At 42.9% G+C, this 18,985-nt stretch overlaps 1 protein-coding gene across 1 annotated transcript in view; it reads left to right on the top strand.

Moving 5' to 3' along the window:
- LOC121537596 (double C2-like domain-containing protein beta) overlaps nt 1-8,935 on the top strand; it is a 67,665-nt gene extending 58,730 nt beyond the window's left edge. Inside the window, exon 6 of the mRNA XM_045206839.1 lies at nt 7,573-8,935. Within this exon, the coding sequence (XP_045062774.1) occupies nt 7,573-7,709 (137 nt within the window). The 3' untranslated portion in view covers nt 7,710-8,935. The remainder of the gene's footprint in view (nt 1-7,572) is intronic.
- Nucleotides 8,936-18,985: the final 10,050 nt, after the last annotated feature.

Genomic DNA, 18,985 nt, shown 5'->3' with positions numbered 1-18,985 from the left:
CCAGCCAGGCTGTCAGCTTGTCAAGTTGTCATGCCGACATGTTGTTGGTGGGCGAGGAATTGAACTTGAAGTGATAGGGATCCAACTTTTTCTGAATCCCTACCAAATCCCACATTCCTCTCTTTTGATGATGCACACCTCAAGAGTCCTCAGCACTCATCAGGAGTTTGATCTGTTCACTCATCCACTTTAGCTAAGATGAAGAGGAGAGTGGGGTATGTTGAGCTATTTTTTACATTCACCATCACTACGTCAAAGAAAATATTCGTATTCTTTCTAACAAAGATATCTACATATATTTCAGGATGTTGTGTATCCCTGGAAATAATCAGAATTCATGTAAACATAACAGTTTTGAAAACATAACTTGTCCAAAATAAGTGGTCTCTTGGCATAACTTACCCCGGGTAAATTGAGCATAGGGACAGGGTAAGTTGAGCCACCTTGGGGTAAGTGGGTGATGGTGCTGGTAGGTCAAAGTTTAATTCATGGAATGGGGTTTGGTATATTTATACTTTTCTCTATGCATATTCTGACCTTGAATTTAAGCACGAGAATAGCATGCTATTCACCCACTATTCGTTTGAGGTGGAGCTTGAATAAATGAAGGTGTGGCTACAGATACACCGTATTCTGACCTTGACTTAGTTCCCTAATAATTCCACCACCTTTACGCCGAGGAAACCATGAAGAAGGTCTAGCGAACCTACCGGTTCCAAGTGGAAAAATCATCGACTTAATTTTTTCAAATAGAAATAACACCATTCTCCATGTACTGTAATTTACATCTTGATAAGATCTATTGATAAGAGCTAGGTAAATGATTGTAAATACACATAGCAATTTTGTTTGATGAAACCAGCCATATGGAAGCAAACTGGAAAATCATATCAACATAACATGCATTGCGGACCCTTTTCCACAGTGAAATAGGATATACATAGCTGTGCCATTATTCAGAATTCTAATTGTGTGCCCTCATAATTTGCGTGGATGAAATTTGGAGACCCAAGCTATAGGCTTCTGTAGGGCTGAACCTGCCGAGTTGATTTATGCACTTTAGAATGTTTTGATTATATGCGCTGGCTTTTCTCTGTTTAATTTTACAATTTGTATCATGTTAAGTATTAGCCACTATCGGGAGCCACCGTCAGTAATACCATATGCATTTCTTTTATTATTCCGTTTACCTTTCTTTCCTCTGTCACGTCCTTGTAAATTGTTCCTGAGGGTCGCTTGCATTAGTGGATCATATTAGGCTAATGTTGTGCAATAATTTCGGACATGTAACCTATTTGAAGACCACACATAGCATGTTAAAACGGGAGCCTGGCGTACAGTTCACAACGACTGGACCATTGTCATACAGTTCCATGATTAGTGGGAATAAGGGTAGATTTATAGGATTATTGTTCAATCCATATTGTACACTTTTTCCACCTTCCAATATTTCATGGATTGAACTTGAATATGACACTTAAACCACTGTATTTTTTATTCATCAATATACAGTATTTTGTGTGGAAACGCTCTCCATACCGTAAAAAAAAACAAAAAAAAGATTAATACTTTCCTAACCCTAAAATGTGCATAAATAATCTACAAGATGGATTTCTTTCATTGATCACTATATTCTGAACCCGTTCTCTCAATGTATTCTATTGAATCTGTCGACAAAATTCGAATTAAAGGTGCACCGTACAAGAAAATGTGTTGACCAGCAAGTGGGAGGGTTTTCAGCGGTTGAATTAAATGTACACTGCTCAAAAAAATTAAGGGAACACTTAAACAACACAATGTAACTCCAAGTCAATCACACTTCTGTGAAATCAAAATGTCCACTTAGGAAGCAACACTGAGTGAAAATAAATGTCACATGCTGTTGTGCAAATGGAATAGACAACAGGTGGAAATTATAGGCAATTAACAAGACACCCACAATAAAGGACTGGTTTTGCAGGTGGTGACCACAGACCACTTCTCAGTTCCTATGCTTCCTGGCTGATGTTTTGGTCACTTTTGAATGCTGGCGGTGCTTTCACTCTAGTGGTAGCATGAGACGGAGTCTACAACCCACACAAGTGGCTCAGGTAGTGCAGCTCATCCAGGATGGCACATCAATGCGAGCTGTGGCAAGAAGGTTTGCTGTGTCTGTCAGCGTAGTGTCCAGAGCATGGTGGCGCTACCAGGAGACAGGCCAGTACATCAGGAGACGTGGAGGAGGCCGTAGGAGGGCAACAACCCAGCAGCAGGACTGCTACCTCCGCCTTTGTGCAAGGAGGAGCAGGAGGAGCACTGCCAGAGCCCTGCAAAATGACCTCCAGCAGGCCACAAATGTGCATGTGTCTGCTCAAACGGTCAGAAACAGACTCCATGAGGGTGGTATGAGGGCCCGACATCCACAGGTGGGGGTTGTGCTTACAGCCCAACACCGTGCAGGACGTTTGGCATTTGCCAGAGAACACCAAGATTGGCAAATTTGCCACTGGCGCCCTGTGCTCTTCACAGATGAAAGCAGGTTCACACTGAGCACATGTGACAGACGTGACAGAGTCTGGAGACGCCGTGGAGAACGTTCTGCTGCCTGCAACATCCTCCAGCATGACCGGTTTGGCGGTGGGTCAGTCATGGTGTGGGGTGGCATTTCTTTGGGGGCCGCACAGCCCCCATGTGCTCGCCAGAGGTAGCCTGACTGCCATTAGGTACCGAGATGAGATCCTCAGACCCCTTGTGAGACCATATGCTGGTGCGGTTGGCCCTGGGTTCCTCCTAATGCAAGACAATGCTAGACCTCATGTGGCTGGAGTGTGTCAGCAGTTCCTGCAAGAGGAAGGCATTGATGCTATGGACTGGCCCGCCCGTTCCCCAGACCTTAATCCAATTGAGCACATCTGGGACATCATGTCTCGCTCCATCCACCAACGCCACATTGCACCACAGACTGTCCAGGAGTTGGCGGATGCTTTAGTCCCGGTCTGGGAGGAGATCCCTCAGGAGACCATTCGCCACCTCATCAGGCATTGTAGGGAGGTCATACAGGCACGTGGAGGCCACACACATTACTGAGCCTCATTTTGACTTGTTTTAAGGACATTACATCAAAGTTGGATCAGCCTGTAGTGTGGTTTTCCACTTTAATTTTGAGGGTGACTCCAAATCCAGACCTCCATGGGTTGATACATTTGATTTCCATTGATAATTCTTGTGTGATTTTGTTGTCAGCACATTCAACTATGTAAAGAAAAAAGTATTTAATAAGATTATTTCATTCATTCAGATCTAGGATGTGTTATTTTAGTGTTCCCTTTTATTTTTTTGAGCAGTGTATTTAGAGCGGGCAAGGTAGCCACATCTGCAGAGTGCGTTACGTGACTAAGGTAAGACTGAATACCAAATACTGAGAAGTGTTTAGGAAAGGAGTGCGTAGGTAGAAAAGGCATCAATTCCTGAGTCGGGATCGGGCCAATTTTGCATAAAACGGAAAACAAATAATCATCATTTGTACGGGGTATGGTAACCTAACGTAGCAGGCGTAGAAAGATGCCTGAGCGGAGTTCCCACTGTAAATTGACTGCTCGGTCTAGGTTCCCCAAGTGTCCAGTAGAGGGGGCAGCTACTCCAGGAATCCACTGAGGTGAAGCCTAGCCTCCTTCTTGCTTCATAACATATGAATCCGATGCAGTAAATGACACTACATTTGATCGTGCTTTCCTGTCAATTCTGTAACACATGCTATTGACTGACTGGCCTAGCCTATATAGACATTCAGATCAACAATAGAGCTATCTCAATGTTAACAACAGCGCCGGAAGAAGATGGCTGCCGTTTTACAGCCCTCTAACCAATTGTACTATTATGTGTGTTTTTCCGCGTTATTTGTAATTTATTTTGTACATAATGTTTCTGCCATCGTCTCTTATAACCAAAGAGAGCTTCTGGATATCAGGACAGCGATTACTCACCTCGCGTTGGACGAAGACTTTTTCTTCAACGAGGCGTTCGCGAAGGATATTCTACAGACACCCAACAAGGCCCAGATCCCCGTCATTCGCGTGAGGAAGAGACGGAGATATCGTGGACGCAGATCCGGGTGCCTTGTAAGGATCCGACGGCGAACGAGTAAACTGCCTCTCCCATCAATCCTATTAGCCAACGTTCAAGCTTTTGAGAATAAAATGGACGATTTAAGATTACGGTTATCCTACCAACGGGACATTAAAAACTGTAATATCTTGTGTTTCACGGAGTCGTGGCTGAACGACAACAATGATAACATTCAGCTAGCAGGCTATACGCTACATCGACAAGACAGAACGGCAGACTCTGGTAAGACAAGGGGCGGCGGTCTGTGTATATTTGTAAACAACAGCTGGTGCACAAAATCAAATACTAAGGAAGTCTCGAGGTTTTGCTCGCCTGAGGTAGAGTATCTTATGATAAGCTGTAGACCACACTATTTACCAAGAGAGTTTTCATCTATATTTTTCATAGCTGTCTATTTACCACCACAAACCAATGCTGGCATTAAGATTGCACTGAATGAGTTGTACAAGGCCATTAATCAACAGGAAAACGCTCATCCAGATGCAGCGCTCCTAGTAGCCGGGGACTTTAATGCAGGGAAACTTAAATCCGTTCTACCTCATTTCTACCAGCATGTTAAATGTGCAACCAGAGGGGAAAAAACTCTAGACCACCTTTACTCCACACACAGAGACGCATACAAAGCTCTCCCTCGCTCTCCATTTGGCAAATCTGACCATAACTCTATCCTCCTGATTCCTGCTTATAAGCAAAAACTGAAGCAGGAAGCACCAGTGATTCGGCTAATAAAAAAGTGGTCAGATGACGCAGATGCTAAGCTACAGGACTGTTTTGCTAGCACAGACTGGAACATGTTCCGGGATTCTTCAGACAGCATTGAGGAGTACACCACATCAGTCACTGGCTTCATCAATAAGTGCATCGATGATGTCGTCCCCACAGTGACCGTACGTACATACCCCAACCAGAAGCCATGGATTACAGGAAACATCCGCACTGAGCTAAAGGGTAGAGCTGCCGCTTTCAAGGAACGGGACTCTAACCCGGACGCTTATAAGAAATCCCGCTATGACCTCCGACGAACCATCAAACAGGCAAAGAGTCAATACAGGTCTAAGATTGAATCATACTACACTGGCTCTGACGCTCGTCGGATGTGGCAGGGCTTGGAAACTATTACAGACTACAAAGGGAAGCACAGCCGCGAGCTGCCCAGTGACACAAGCCTACCAGACGAGCTAAACCACTTCTATGCTCGCTTCGAGGCAAGCAACACTGAAGCATGCATGAGAGCACCAGCTGTTCCGGACGACTATGTGATCACGCTCTCCGTAGCCGATGTGAGTAAGACTTTTAAGCAGGTCAACATTCACAAGGCCGCAGGGCCAGACGGATTACCAGGACGTGTACTCCGAGCATGTGCTGACCAACTGGCAAGTGTCTTCACTGACATTTTCAACATGTCCCTGACTGAGTCTGTAATACCAACATGTTTCAAGCAGACCACCATAGTCCCCGTGCCCAAGAACTCTAAGATAACCTGCCTAAATGACTACCGACCCGTAGCACTGACGTCTGTAGCCATGAAGTGCTTTGAAAGACTGGTCATGGCTCACATCAACAGCATAATCCCAGAAACCCTAGACCCACTCCAATTTGCATACCGCCCCAACATCCACAGATGATGCAATCTCTATCGCACTCCACACTGCCCTTTCCCACCTGGACAAGAGGAACACCTACGTGAGAATGCTATTCATTGACTACAGCTCAGCATTCAACACCATAGTGCCCTCTAAGCTCATCACTAAGCTAAGGATCCTGGGACTAAACACCTCCCTCTGCAACTGGATCCTGGACTTCCTGACGGGCCGCCCCAGGTGGTAAGGGTAGGTAACAACACATCTGCCACACTGATCCTCAACACGGGGGCCCCTCAGGGGTGCGTGCTCAGTCCCCTCCTGTACTCTCTGTTCACCCATGACTGCATGGCCAGGCACGACTCCAACACCATCATTAAGTTTGCCGACGACACAACAGTGGTAGGCCTGATCACCGACAACGATGAGACAGCCTATAGGGGAGGAGGTCAGAGATCTGGCCGTGTGGTGCCAGGACAACAACCTCTCCCTCAACGTGACCAAGACAAAGGAGATGATTGTGGACTACAGGAAAAAAAAGAGGACTGAGCACGCCCCCATTCTCATCGACGGGGCTGTAGTGGAACAGGTTGAGAGCTTCAAGTTCCTTGGTGTCCACATCACCAACGAACTATCATGGTCCAAACACACCAAGACAGTCGTGAAGAGGGCACGACAAAGCCTATTCCCCCTCAGGAGACTAAAAAGATTTGGCATGGGTCCTCAAAAAAATTCTACAGCTGCACCATCGAGAGCATCCTGACTGGTTGCATCACCGCCTGGTATGGCAACTGCTTGGCCTCTGACCGCAAGGCACTACAGAGGGTAGTGCGTACGGCCCAGTACATCACTGGGGCAAAGCTCCCTGCCATCCAGGACCTCTATACCAAGCGGTGTCAGAGGAAGGCCCTCAAAATTGTCAAAGACTCCAGCCACCCTAGTCATAGACTGTTCTCTCTGCTACCGCACGGCAAGCGGTACCGGAGTGCCAAGTCTAGGTCCAAAAGACTTCTCAACAGCTTCTACCCCCAAGCCATAAGACTCCTGAACAGCTAATCATGGCTACCCGGACTATTTGCACTGCCCCCCACCCCATCCTTTTTACGCTGCTGCTACTCTGTTAAGTATTTATGCATAGTCACTTTAACTCTACCCACATGTACATATTACCTCAACTACCTCAACTAGCCGGTGCCCCCGCACATTGACTATGCAACGGTACCCCCCTGTATATATAGCCTCCCTACTGTCACTTTATTTTACTGTATATATAGCCTCCCTACTGTCACTTTATTTTACTTCTGCTCTTTTTTTCTCAACACTTTTTTGTTGTTGTTTTATTCTTACTTTTTTGTTTAAAATAAATGCACTGTTGGTTAAGGGCTGTAAGTAAGCATTTCACTGTAATGTCTGCACCTGTTGTATTCGGCGCATGTGACCAATAAAATTTGATTTGATTTGATTTGATTTGATTGTCATTGACATTTGTATTAGCTGGGCTAACATATATCAACACCATTTTTGGACACGATAGCTTAATGACGGTTTAAATAGCTAGAAGAGAGTAATGTGCCTATTTGAAAGCTATAAAAAAAAGTAGCTCTCATGCTAGAAAAGGATAATGTGCTCAGATAATTTTTTTTTAAACATTGTTCAAGTCCAGCAATTGATAAGAGCAAGGGTGCACACATAAAACGCTTGCATTCTCAGCTTTAAAACATTGGTCACCAGTCTCACTTCAGAAATGCCTATTCTACCATGGACAGCCTGTTCAGGAGGGTGCAACATCACAGAGTGTTGGGTATTGTGTTAGTTCAAATCATTTTCTTTCTATCGTCCATCTATGCGTTCTAACCCTTTTCTACTGTTCTGCCGTCCCCGGTCTCAGGTGGTGTGTCCCTGGGCATCAGCGCAAACGGGGAGAGGCTCAAACACTGGTTCGACTGTCTCAAAAACAAGGACAAGAAAATTGAGCGCTGGCACACACTGACCAACGAACTTCCTGGTACAACATTCAATGACTAATGGCCCCTCCCCACTACATGATGTGGACAGGAGTTCAGCCTTGATCGACTGATATACACTTCAGCTTTCCCATTTCCGGAGACGTTTAACAAATCAAAGCTCTTGTTTTCTGTATTTCTATCCCAAGGTTTTGGGCTCATCCATTATCTTCTATCCCTTTCTGATAATGTGCTGTGGCTTTAGGGCTTGCTGCACAGAACTAGAATGAGATGAGAATCAATTTCTATGGTTTGCTGTCCGGAGATGCATATTCACTTGGATTACTGGCAGCAGTTTATTGTCAGATTGTGGGGAGTGTGCACTTTGTTGAAATGACAGGAGAAAAGGGTGGATTATTTACTTCAGACACTGCTCTAAAAAGTATATGTATTGTTTACAGTCTAGGACGCAGCTCCACACACCTCTGCTGTTCCTCTGAAGTTCATGTTTGCAGGAGAAAGGGGGCAAAAGACACAAGTAAGGTGTTTTATAGAGAGCCTACTTTCAGGTCATTCCAAATGTCTAATCCTGTGGTGAAGGGTTTGGGCCAGGGGAGGGAAATGTGGAAGGGAGGGGGGCAAGGCATTTTAATATGCTAGCTCTAAGTACTGTATCTCGTTGCTTATGTGTTTCAGTTGTTTTTTAAGTAGTGTAAAATGTACGCCACCCCAGTCAGTATATCAGATGAATGTAGACTATAACCCTTCTCTCCCACAGTACAGTAACTCCTCTGAGAATGGGTGCTGTGTGTTATTGAACATACATCAAACTCAAGTGATAAATATCAGAGAGATGCGTTGGATAGCATGGGAGGAAGAGAATTGAACTTCTGCAGCCTAATGTCAAACAGTTTTTATGATGTTGCCTGAGGCGGAATATTACCATAAATCTATATTTGTACATTTCCTCATTGGCTGTTTAATTATTAATGATGAGAAGGCGATATGGCTCAAAACTCACTTCATGCTTATGTTTTGAAATCAAAGTATATTTTGATATGAATTAATCATTTTATGTTCACCTTTTTATTGTTGCCCTAAAATGTAAGTTTGTGCTGTATGTGTGTCGGTGAACACGACCGAGAATTGTCCTTTTAAATCGTGAAATATTGAACTGGCCAATTCTTACCCAACAGGTAATAATTGTCTATGTATTGCTAGTGTTTTACTGTCATACTTGTGTAAAAGTAAAGATACCTTAATAGAAAATGACTCAAGTAAAAGTGAAAGTCACCCAGTAAAATCCTACATGAGTAAAAGTTAAAACTATTTGGTTTTAAATATACTTAAGTATCAAAAGTAAATGTAATTGCTAAAATATACCTAAGTATCAAAAGTAAAAGTATAAATAATTTCAAATTCCTTATATTAAGCAAACCACATGGCACAATATTCTTGTTTTTTTTAATTTACGGATAGCCAGGTGCACACTCCAACACTCAGACATAATTTACAAACAAAGCATTTGTGTTTAGTGAGTCCGCCAGATCAGATGCAGTAGGGATGACCAGGGATGTTCTCTTTAAGTGTGTGAATTAGACAATTTTCCTGTCCTGCTAATAAGCATTCAAAATGTAACGAGTTCTTTTGGGTGTCACGGAAAAAGTACATTATTTTCTTTAGGCATGTAGTGCCTCCTGTAGCTCAGTTGGTAGAGCATGGCGCTTGCAACGCCAGGGTTGTGGGTTCGATTCCCACGGGGGGCCAGTATGAAAAATGTATGCACTCACTAACTGTAAGTTGCTCTGGATAAGAGCATCTGCTAAATGACTAAAATGTCAATAGTAAAATACAGATACCCAAAAAAACTACTTAAGTAGTACTTTAAAGTATTTTTACTTAAGTACTTTACACCACTGCTAACAACCATGAAAGTACATGATTATACATGGTTTAATTTTGTGTTATAATTTATAATAGTGTTGTTTTTTCAAAGCTTTTGTCTTACTTGAAAAATGTAAAGACATGTCCCATTCCATTCTTAAACATGCTGTGAGCTTAATTTCAAGAAAAAGCTCCCAAGGGTTATTTTCTATCTTCATTGACCAACCCAGGTGGACTTCTTGTTACTACTTCATGTTCAAAGTTTACTCAAGACGGTGTAAAAAATTGCACTTGTCTATCTGAGCATTACGGTCTCTCTGGCCTGGTGTGGACTAACCTAACGTTGCAGGAGTAAAATAAACGCCTGAAACTAGATCCCCTACTTACGGGTCTTGACGAGAAGTAAAAAACTGTCGGGGGAGGTTCTCTTCTGCACTGTTCAACCAATCCAGTAAATGTGGAGGAGTTAAGATGGAGTGTCGCCTTGTTAACGTCCCAAAGTGGAAGTCTCTCTTTCCATGTCCCCTGAAAACCAGAACATCCGGTTGTTGGGGACTCGGCAGAGGCTAGGTGTGGGACAGTGATTTGTGAAACGCTATCTCTCACTACTTGACTATGTGGCAGTCCAATATCCTCCCCCTCTACAGTACCAACTAGAAGTTGTTTTGGACACCAAGGTCCAACCCAATCTCTTCCTCAATCCTACAGGGCGTCAGGCAGGCATGAAGGTGGTCTCTTTCTTGAATGCATATACAGTCGCTAACCTGTGACATTTTATAATCTGTTTGCCTTTGTACCAAAAACATTGATATTATAACAAAAATGCATGCAAATGTGATTGGTTAGTCATGAAATGACTTTGCTTAATGTTTGATACTGCTGTTTTTTCTGTGAAAAAAAATAACACAACTGTGGAAGCTACAAGAATGTCAATCTTTCTTCTGGACAACGTTTTGTACCTTTGAACACTTTCGCATTGACTGTGCGGCTGCTGTATTGACTGTCTGGGAATGTGAAGAAAAATCTCTCCCTCTCTGTTTGTTCCTTTTGTTAACACTCAGGCGATTGTTTGCATAATTCTGGTGGTTCTATGGTAAAAAAAAAAAAAAAAGAAAGAATCTTTTTTTTCCTCCTATTTCACCTTACTTTTGCACCGAATGGCCGAATGATTGTGCCTTTTATTTTGTAACAGTGTATTTTTGCAACGCTCACTCACAAAGATTAGATCGATATTAGCTTTTAATATGGAAATAATACATGACACATTTATATTCCTGTATATGTGTTAGGTTCCGAACACTGTTTCACTCTTTCAATTTTTCCCACCCAAATGACACGTGGCCAGTGTGTCGTTCCACTCTTTGATGGTGGTGATAGTGAAGGCAGGGGTGCAAGGTTGAGGTGGAAGCATGTATGTACAATATACATCTGTGAGTGGAAGAGGTCACAATGACAGGCAACAGGGCCTGTATTTACAAAGCATCTCAGAGTAGGAGTGCTGACCTTTAAATCATAATGAATACAATTATATGGACAGGGGGGGGCCTGACACTAAATCGTCACCCTACTGATGATTTATTGATTCTGTTTCTTCATTGCAGAGTCTGCACAGGGCTGACTGTTCAATGCCCCATATAGCATTCTTTTTGTGGTGAGAATTGTATATAATAGTTTAAATTGAAAAGAACAGATTGATCCATCAAATGTTTTGTATATCAGTTCATAAACACGACGCCATGGTATTGGGACATAAAAAATCTGTTCACAACTATCTTGAATTTTATGCAGTTTAGTTGTCAAACCTCTCGACCTTAAGTAAAACTGATACAGTTTATGATTTATACTACAAATTTTAAGCCATTGTAGTATCGAGTAAATGCTGGCAATTATTGCTGATAAACAAAGGAGTCCGCTCATACTGAACCTTGATCATAAGTTTATTCATATCACAAGCTTTCAGCATGAGTTACAGGTGTCATGCCCACCCGGAGAGCGACGCCTCAGATTGCAATGGTCGCTCTAACCTCTCCTTCGTTTTTCCCCCAGTATACATAATCTCCCCAAGATGTGGGTGGCTCCCTCTACTGTCCAATCCCCTGTCTACAACACACTTCCTGTCTGTTGTATGTGGCGTTACACTAAAACATTCCCTCTTGATACTAAAATAAAACGTCCTCTCCGGTTCCACTTAAAAACATTAACAACGTCATAATCTTCATATACGACATTCCCCCCTTCGAGACTAAACAGTCTCGAAAACAAACAGAATAGGATTATGACAAGTAACAATTTATCTTATTGAGTATCTTTAACATTAAACCAAAAACATTTCCCTCTGGAGTGTAAATACCTTTCTATGAAATATGAATAAATGTTTATGAAGTGTGAATACATTACTATGAAATATGAACAAATCTTTATGGAGTGTGAGAGCGAAAAACTGTCTGGCAACCTTCGTTCCAAATCCATCCATCAATCAAGACAGTAAAATTCTCTCACGGTCCCTCTGCCCCAGGCAACCACCTAGGTACTCCCGATGAATTCATAAATCCTTATCAATGCATTTGAAACTATGATGCAATTTAAATACACATGTAAGTCCCTGCAAACAAAATACTATCCAAAATGTCCACACCAAGGCTGGTCAACCCATCGGACCCTATAGTGGACCTCTCCTGCCTAGACTCCTGTCCCTAAGCATTCACGAAATAAACAAAAACATCTAAGTTCCCCACATGTATTCAATAACATCAAATATCATTCTACAAAAATTAATACCTAAGAATATGACACAAATTATGTATTACACATGCAAATATGTCTATATTTCATTGCAGACACTGGAATGTAGTCCACTACACTTCATCTCCTCCGTAGTCTCCTCTTCCAATGCATTGTTGATGATGGAATCGGAATCTTTCCACACCTTCCTTGTTCCATCTCCTCCAGTCATTGTCCTTTCATATTGTCCCTTCATATTGTCCTTGTTTGAGTATTTCAATCTCCACATATTCCCCCAAATGCTTCTGGAAGAAAAGAAAAGACCAAACAGTATCTTTTGCAAAACAACACTTTCAAATTAAACATCAATATCAACTAAGAATATAACAATTATATATAAATGATGTATGAATCAATATAAATGATAGAATAATGAAATAGGATAATGTGATTCATTCATACACTTCCCCCCTTTGATTCATAAAATCATACTAAAATCACCCTAATATTGAAAAAAAATAAATGAAAAATGATCAAATATTCAAAAAGGATATTTATCATCAATACTCCATCCAGTCCCACTTGTCCCTCTTCATCCAGATCAGGAACAGTCAACAACGGCATCTGAGTGTTGTCTCCAGGCATCACTACTCCAACCTATCTCAATATCATAGCTTTCTCAAAGGTCAGTAACAAATTACAAACATCACACACAGTGCTATCAAAGCTGCCATTAAAATCTAATCCATCACTGCTCCTACTGGGCCTAACTGATCTTGCAACCAAGTCTTTGCTGACCATCCAGCTCCTTCAGATCTACCAAACGCATCCCTTATATATTTCAACGCATAGTGATACTATCTGAACTATCTGGAATCAAAGTATAGCTAATATTATCAATATGATCTGCCAAAAATGTTACACCATACCATAGAAAAAGTCCCCCCTTCTCTCTTAGAATTATCCTCCAATGATAGGCTTCCCAGACTATGAAATGTCGCCATGTCCCTTTCCACCCTACTTCCAAACCTAGATTCAGATTTATCTGTGTCCGGTGCTACCCCTCTTTTCATGGTAGAAACCTCATATGGAAGCTTCAACGTTGACATGTAACAACATCCTATCCATCCATAGGGTAAGAATATATACGCTTTATCACCACAAACCCTCCAAATATCTCAAAAATTCCCAATAGTCACATTGTCAGGCAAAAGCTGATCTTTCACCATCAAAGTCCTGCTCTTCTTACTAACTGGAACATAAAAAGTAACATTATATTTCTCATTACTAACCTTATGTTAATGCTTACCCAAAGTCATCATAATCATCACAATCTGATATTCCCATAAACATACCCCTTACATCATATGTTTTATTAGAACAAAAACAACTTTTAGCCCTCACTGGTTTCACCTCCAATGCATCAGGGTTCGCTGTTACCTGATTTTCCTTCCCATCTAACAAAATTCACATAGGGTAATTCATTTAACCAAGAACACCTAAACCTAGGCGTAAACAAATGTTTTGACAACGACATTATTTTATCTGTTACTGATTGTTGCTGATACAACAGCCCTGACAACGCATAAGATTGACACATACTTGATAGAGGTCGAGTGACCGTCTAAAATGTTTGGTGCTGGAATTCTCAACAGACATGGACCCTCAAGATTCCTCACTGATCTTACAGAATGAGCTAGCTGCTGGAACCAAAGATTCCTACCTGCCCATCCATCTTTAATTTTCACAACAGAAGAATCAAACCACATGCCTTCCATTTAGTTTCTCTCTTCCCTAACGAGCGGTACTGATCAGATACCTCTCCTTGTCTGTCATTAAAATCAAAGACCTCATCCTGTACCTCCATGATAGTATCCTTCACTATTTCAGATGAATCTATATTGTTCTCTACCACTATCTGCTCTCCTATTTTAACCCTATCCTTACTATCATTGACAGCACTCTCTATTCGTACCATAAACCCCTGAGTCCTTCTTGCTACCCCCTTTAATTTCAGAAAAGTTGTTGTCGGTGTCGGTGTCATACTTCCTACATTTGTTATTGCCGTCGCATCATTAATCCCTTCCAAAGTTACCATTAAAGTAGTTGATTTAGTTGATGTATTAACACCCTTAACTACTTCTAGTGGGAAAGCTACCGATATCCTCTGTGTATTATTTACTGTTGGAGTGACTACTGTAATCTTCTTCTCCTGAACTCCTTCGGTGACTGTGGAAGATTCAACAAATTTCAAATCTTCCATTATAAGCGTCACTTTACGAATTACATAGCCTTTTAACCAATAATTCTTAACCGGAACAAATTTTAATGCTTGCACTAGATAAGTACACATATATTCTCCCTGATCTTTCTCTGTAACATTACGCAAAATAAATGTACAATCACTCATAACCCTCTTCCACTTCATATCGTTGTACAAACTATACTTCCTTTGACTAGGTGCAACAGCTTCTACTTCTGGTCCTGATAACAATACTTCTTCTCCATAATTATCTCTCCATGTGGGAGGAACGTCCCCTCTCCACTCCATCTCTCACATCTACAATGAAGATGAGCTGGATCACTCATCCTAACCCTAATAACAGTCTTTTCCTCTAAAATTGGTGCTGGAGCTATTGGTTCCCTTATAATCAAATGCGATATATTTATGGCTTTAATAACTATCAATGTTGAAAGAGTTAAATTGCTTCTCACTGTTGTTTTAATAGACTGACGTGTTAATGTCCTTATTGTTACTTCATCTAGTTTCCCCAAAGCTTTGAACTCTTTGCTTGTATTTCCATCTATCACCACTAGTGTCAAATGACGTAAATGTAACTTACATTCACTCTCTCTTCCTACTCTAAACCCTCACTTTCAAACTTTTGATTATAAAAAATACACCTACAATTACCTTGATCTTCCTGCTGGGAACTGTAAGTATAGATACTCAATCACCCTTAATCTTCTCTTATCATTCAACAACGCATACTTTCTCAATGCATCTGCTCCTAACAGATCTAAACTCCTACCATATCTATCTTCCCACTAAAGTCTAAAATGTCCTTCACCACTGTTCTCTCTCTCTTACTACTAACTAACATTGAAACTTAGCTTACTGTCTTAGAGTTCCTTCAACCCTAGTTCTCCTAACTTTTTTTAATCTAATCTTTTCTCCTAACCTTTAAAAACCTTTTTCCACTGATTTATTCACAAAATCCCTTTACCACCAATTTTTAGAATATGTGATTGGGAAGTCCCCACCTGCTTCTGACTTCTTCACACACAGACTTGGCAAACGACTAAACATCTTTTAGCCTAGCCTGAAATCTCTTGGTGTAGGAATGTAACCCAGAATAACAGTCACCCCTTTTAACTTTATTTCCCAGACAGATTGTCTAATAGGCAGTCTAATAGATTATCATCCTTCCTATGATATTATCTTTTTAAGCAAATATGATTCCCAAAAACCCTACTTTTTTTAAAATCCTCTACCAGACAGTCGTCTAGTGTACATCTTATTGTACAGTTCAATTTACACAATGCATCTCTTTCCAACAATGCAATAGGTATATGTTCTAATATTAGTATGTCTATTTTAATTTCTCCTTGATTTTTATAGCAGAGCTCAATTGGTTCCTTAAGAGTAATTAGCTGTTTTACTACCTCAAATCCCTATCCTAATTAGTTAATTTTACATAGTGAGATGTTTAACCTCTTTAGGCTGAACACAGATAAAAGCTTTTCCACTATTCACCTCTCCTAGTCCTTTGTTTTTACTTCAATTGTTAGATATTTTCTCTTCTTCTCTAATCGATGCTATCAGCTGACACCCCCCTTCGTATCTTCTAGGCACTCTAGAATCCTTGAAGGGTTCACCTAGAGAACAGGTGATCTTCACTTGCTCCTTTATCTTCCTCAGAAATTTTCTCTGTTGTTTCCTCCTGGCGCATTGCACTCACAGGTAAAGTAACCAATCTGTCCATTACATTTACATTTACATTTTAGTCATTTAGCAGACGCTCTTATCCAGAGCGACTTACAGGAGCAATTAGGGTTAAGTGCCTTGCTCAAGGGCACATTTACGTCATTTAGCAGACGCTCTTATCCAGAGCGACTCACAAATTGGTGCATTCGCCCTATAGCCAGTGGGATAACCACTTTACAATTTTTTTTTGGGGGGGGTAGAAGGATTACTTTATCCTATCCCAGGTATTCCTTAAAGAGGTGGGGTTTCAAATGTCTCCGGAAGGTGGTGAGTGACTCCGCTGTCCTGGCGTCGTGAGGGAGCTTGTTCCACCATTGGGGTGCCAGAGCAGCGAACAGTTTTGACTGGGCTGAGCGGGAACTATGCTTCCGCAGAGGAAGGGAGCCAGCAGGCCAGAGGTGGATGAACGCAATGCCCTCGTTTGGGTGTAGGGACTGATCAGAGCCCGAAGGTACAGAGGTGCCGTTCCCCTCACTGCTCCATAGGCAAGCACCATGGTCTTGTAACGGATGCGAGCTTCAACTGGAAGCCAGTGGAGTGTGCGGAGGAGGGGGGTGACGTGAGAGAACTTGGGAAGGTTGAACACCAGACGGGCTGCGGCGTTCTGGATGAGTTGTAGGGGTTTAATGGCACAGGCAGGGAGGCCAGCCAACAGCGAGTTGCAGTAATCCAGACGGGAGATGACAAGTGCCTGGATTAGGACCTGTGCCGCTTCCTGTGTAAGGCAGGGTCGTACTCTCCGAATGTTGTAGAGCATGAACCTGCAGGAGCGGGTCACCGCCTTGATGTTAGCGGAGAACGACAGGGTGTTGTCCAGGGTCACGCCAAGGCTCTTCGCACTCTGGGAGGAGGACACAACGGAGTTGTCAACCGTGATGGCGAGATCATGGAACGGGCAGTCCTTCCCCGGGAGGAAGAGCAGCTCCGTCTTGCCAGGGTTCAGCTTGAGGTGGTGATCCGTCATCCATACTGATATGTCTGCCAGACATGCAGAGATGCAATTCGCCACCTGGTTATCAGAAGGGGGAAAGGAGAAGATTAGTTGTGTATCGTCAGCGTAGCAATGATAGGAGAGGCCATGTGAGGATATGACAGAGCCAAGTGACTTGGTGTATAGGGAGAAAAGGAGAGGGCCTAGAACTGAGCCCTGGGGGACACCAGTGGTGAGAGCACGTGGTGCGGAGACAGCTTCTCGCCACGCCACTTGGTAGGAGCGACCGGTCAGGTAGGACGCAATCCAGGAGTCAGCCGCGCCGGAGATGCCCAGCTCGGAGAGGGTGGAGAGGAGGATCTGATGGTTCACAGTATCAAAGGCAGCAGACAGGTCTAGAAGGACAAGAGCAGAGGAGAGAGAGTTAGCTTTAGCAGTGCGGAGAGCCTCCGTGACACAGAGAAGAGCAGTCTCAGTTGAATGACCAGTCCTGAAACCTGACTGGTTTGGATCAAGAAGGTCATTCTGAGAGAGATAGCAAGAGAGTTGGCTAAAGACGGCACGCTCAATAGATTTGGAAAGAAAAGAAAGAAGGGATACTGGTCTGTAGTTGTTGACATCAGTGGGATCGAGTGTTGGTTTTTTGAGAAGGGGTGCAACTCTCGCTCTCTTGAAGACGGAAGGGACATGGCCAGCGGTCAAGGATGAGTTGATCAGCGAGGTGAGGTAGGGGAGAAGGTCACCGGAGATGGTCTGGAGAAGAGAGGAGGGGATGGGGTCAAGCCTGCAGTCACAAGTCGCAGGATTTTATCTGGAGAGAGAGGGGAGAAAGAAGTCAAAGCATAGGGTAGGGCAGTGTGAGTAGGACCAGCAGTGTCATTAGACTTAACAAACGAGGATCGGATGTCGTCAACCTTCTTTTCAAAGTGGTTGACGAAGTCATCCACAGAGAGAGAGGAGGGGGGGGGGAGGGGGGGAGGATTCAGAAGGGAGGAAAATGTGGCAAAGAGCTTCCTAGGGTTAGAGGCAGATGCTTGGAATTTAGAGTGGTAGAAAGTGGCCTTAGCAGCAGAAACAGATGAAGAAAATGTAGAGAGGAGGGAGTGAAAAGATGCCAGGTCGGCAGGGTGTTTAGTTTTCTTCCATTTCCGCTCCGCTGCCCGGAGCTCTGTTCTGTGAGCTCGCAATGAGTCATCAAGCCACGGAGCTGGAGGGGAGGACCGAGCCGGCCGGGAGGATAGGGGACACAGAGAGTCAAAGGATGCAGAAAGGGAGGAGAGGAGGGTTGAGGAGGCAGAATCAGGAGATTGGAGGGAGAAGGATTGAGCAGAGGGAAGAGATGATAGGATGGAAGAGGAGAGAGTAGTGGGAGAGAGAGAGCGAAGGTTGCGGCGGCGCATTACCATCTGTGTAGGGGCAGAGTGAGTAGTGTTGGAGGAGAGCGAGAGAGAAAAGGAAACAAAGTAGTGGTCGGAGACATGGAGGGGAGTTGCAGTGAGATTAGTAGAAGAGCAGCATCTAGTAAAGATAAGGTGACACCATAGCTAACTAGCATGCTAGCATCCAATAACACACAGTTTAGCACCAACACTTGGTCACAACAAACCACCAATAGTGTGTTAACACACTAAGCAGATAATTCGTGTCCGTGTCTAGTTCCTTTCATAACGCAGCAATAATTAAACGTTGGCTAGCTTAGCACAAATATATTGTATTTAGCTGCCACAGTACAGCACACAATGGCTACTGTGTTGACTCTGTTCGAAAAACGGCTAGCTAGCTAGCTTCGTGCTACACCGAAGACAATGCCAACCTACAGTAACTACCCACAACA

This window comes from Coregonus clupeaformis, chromosome 24 (assembly GCF_020615455.1).
Source record: "Coregonus clupeaformis isolate EN_2021a chromosome 24, ASM2061545v1, whole genome shotgun sequence".
Classification (NCBI taxonomy): domain Eukaryota; kingdom Metazoa; phylum Chordata; class Actinopteri; order Salmoniformes; family Salmonidae; genus Coregonus; species Coregonus clupeaformis.
This window is presented reverse-complemented; position numbering and strand designations above follow the sequence as displayed.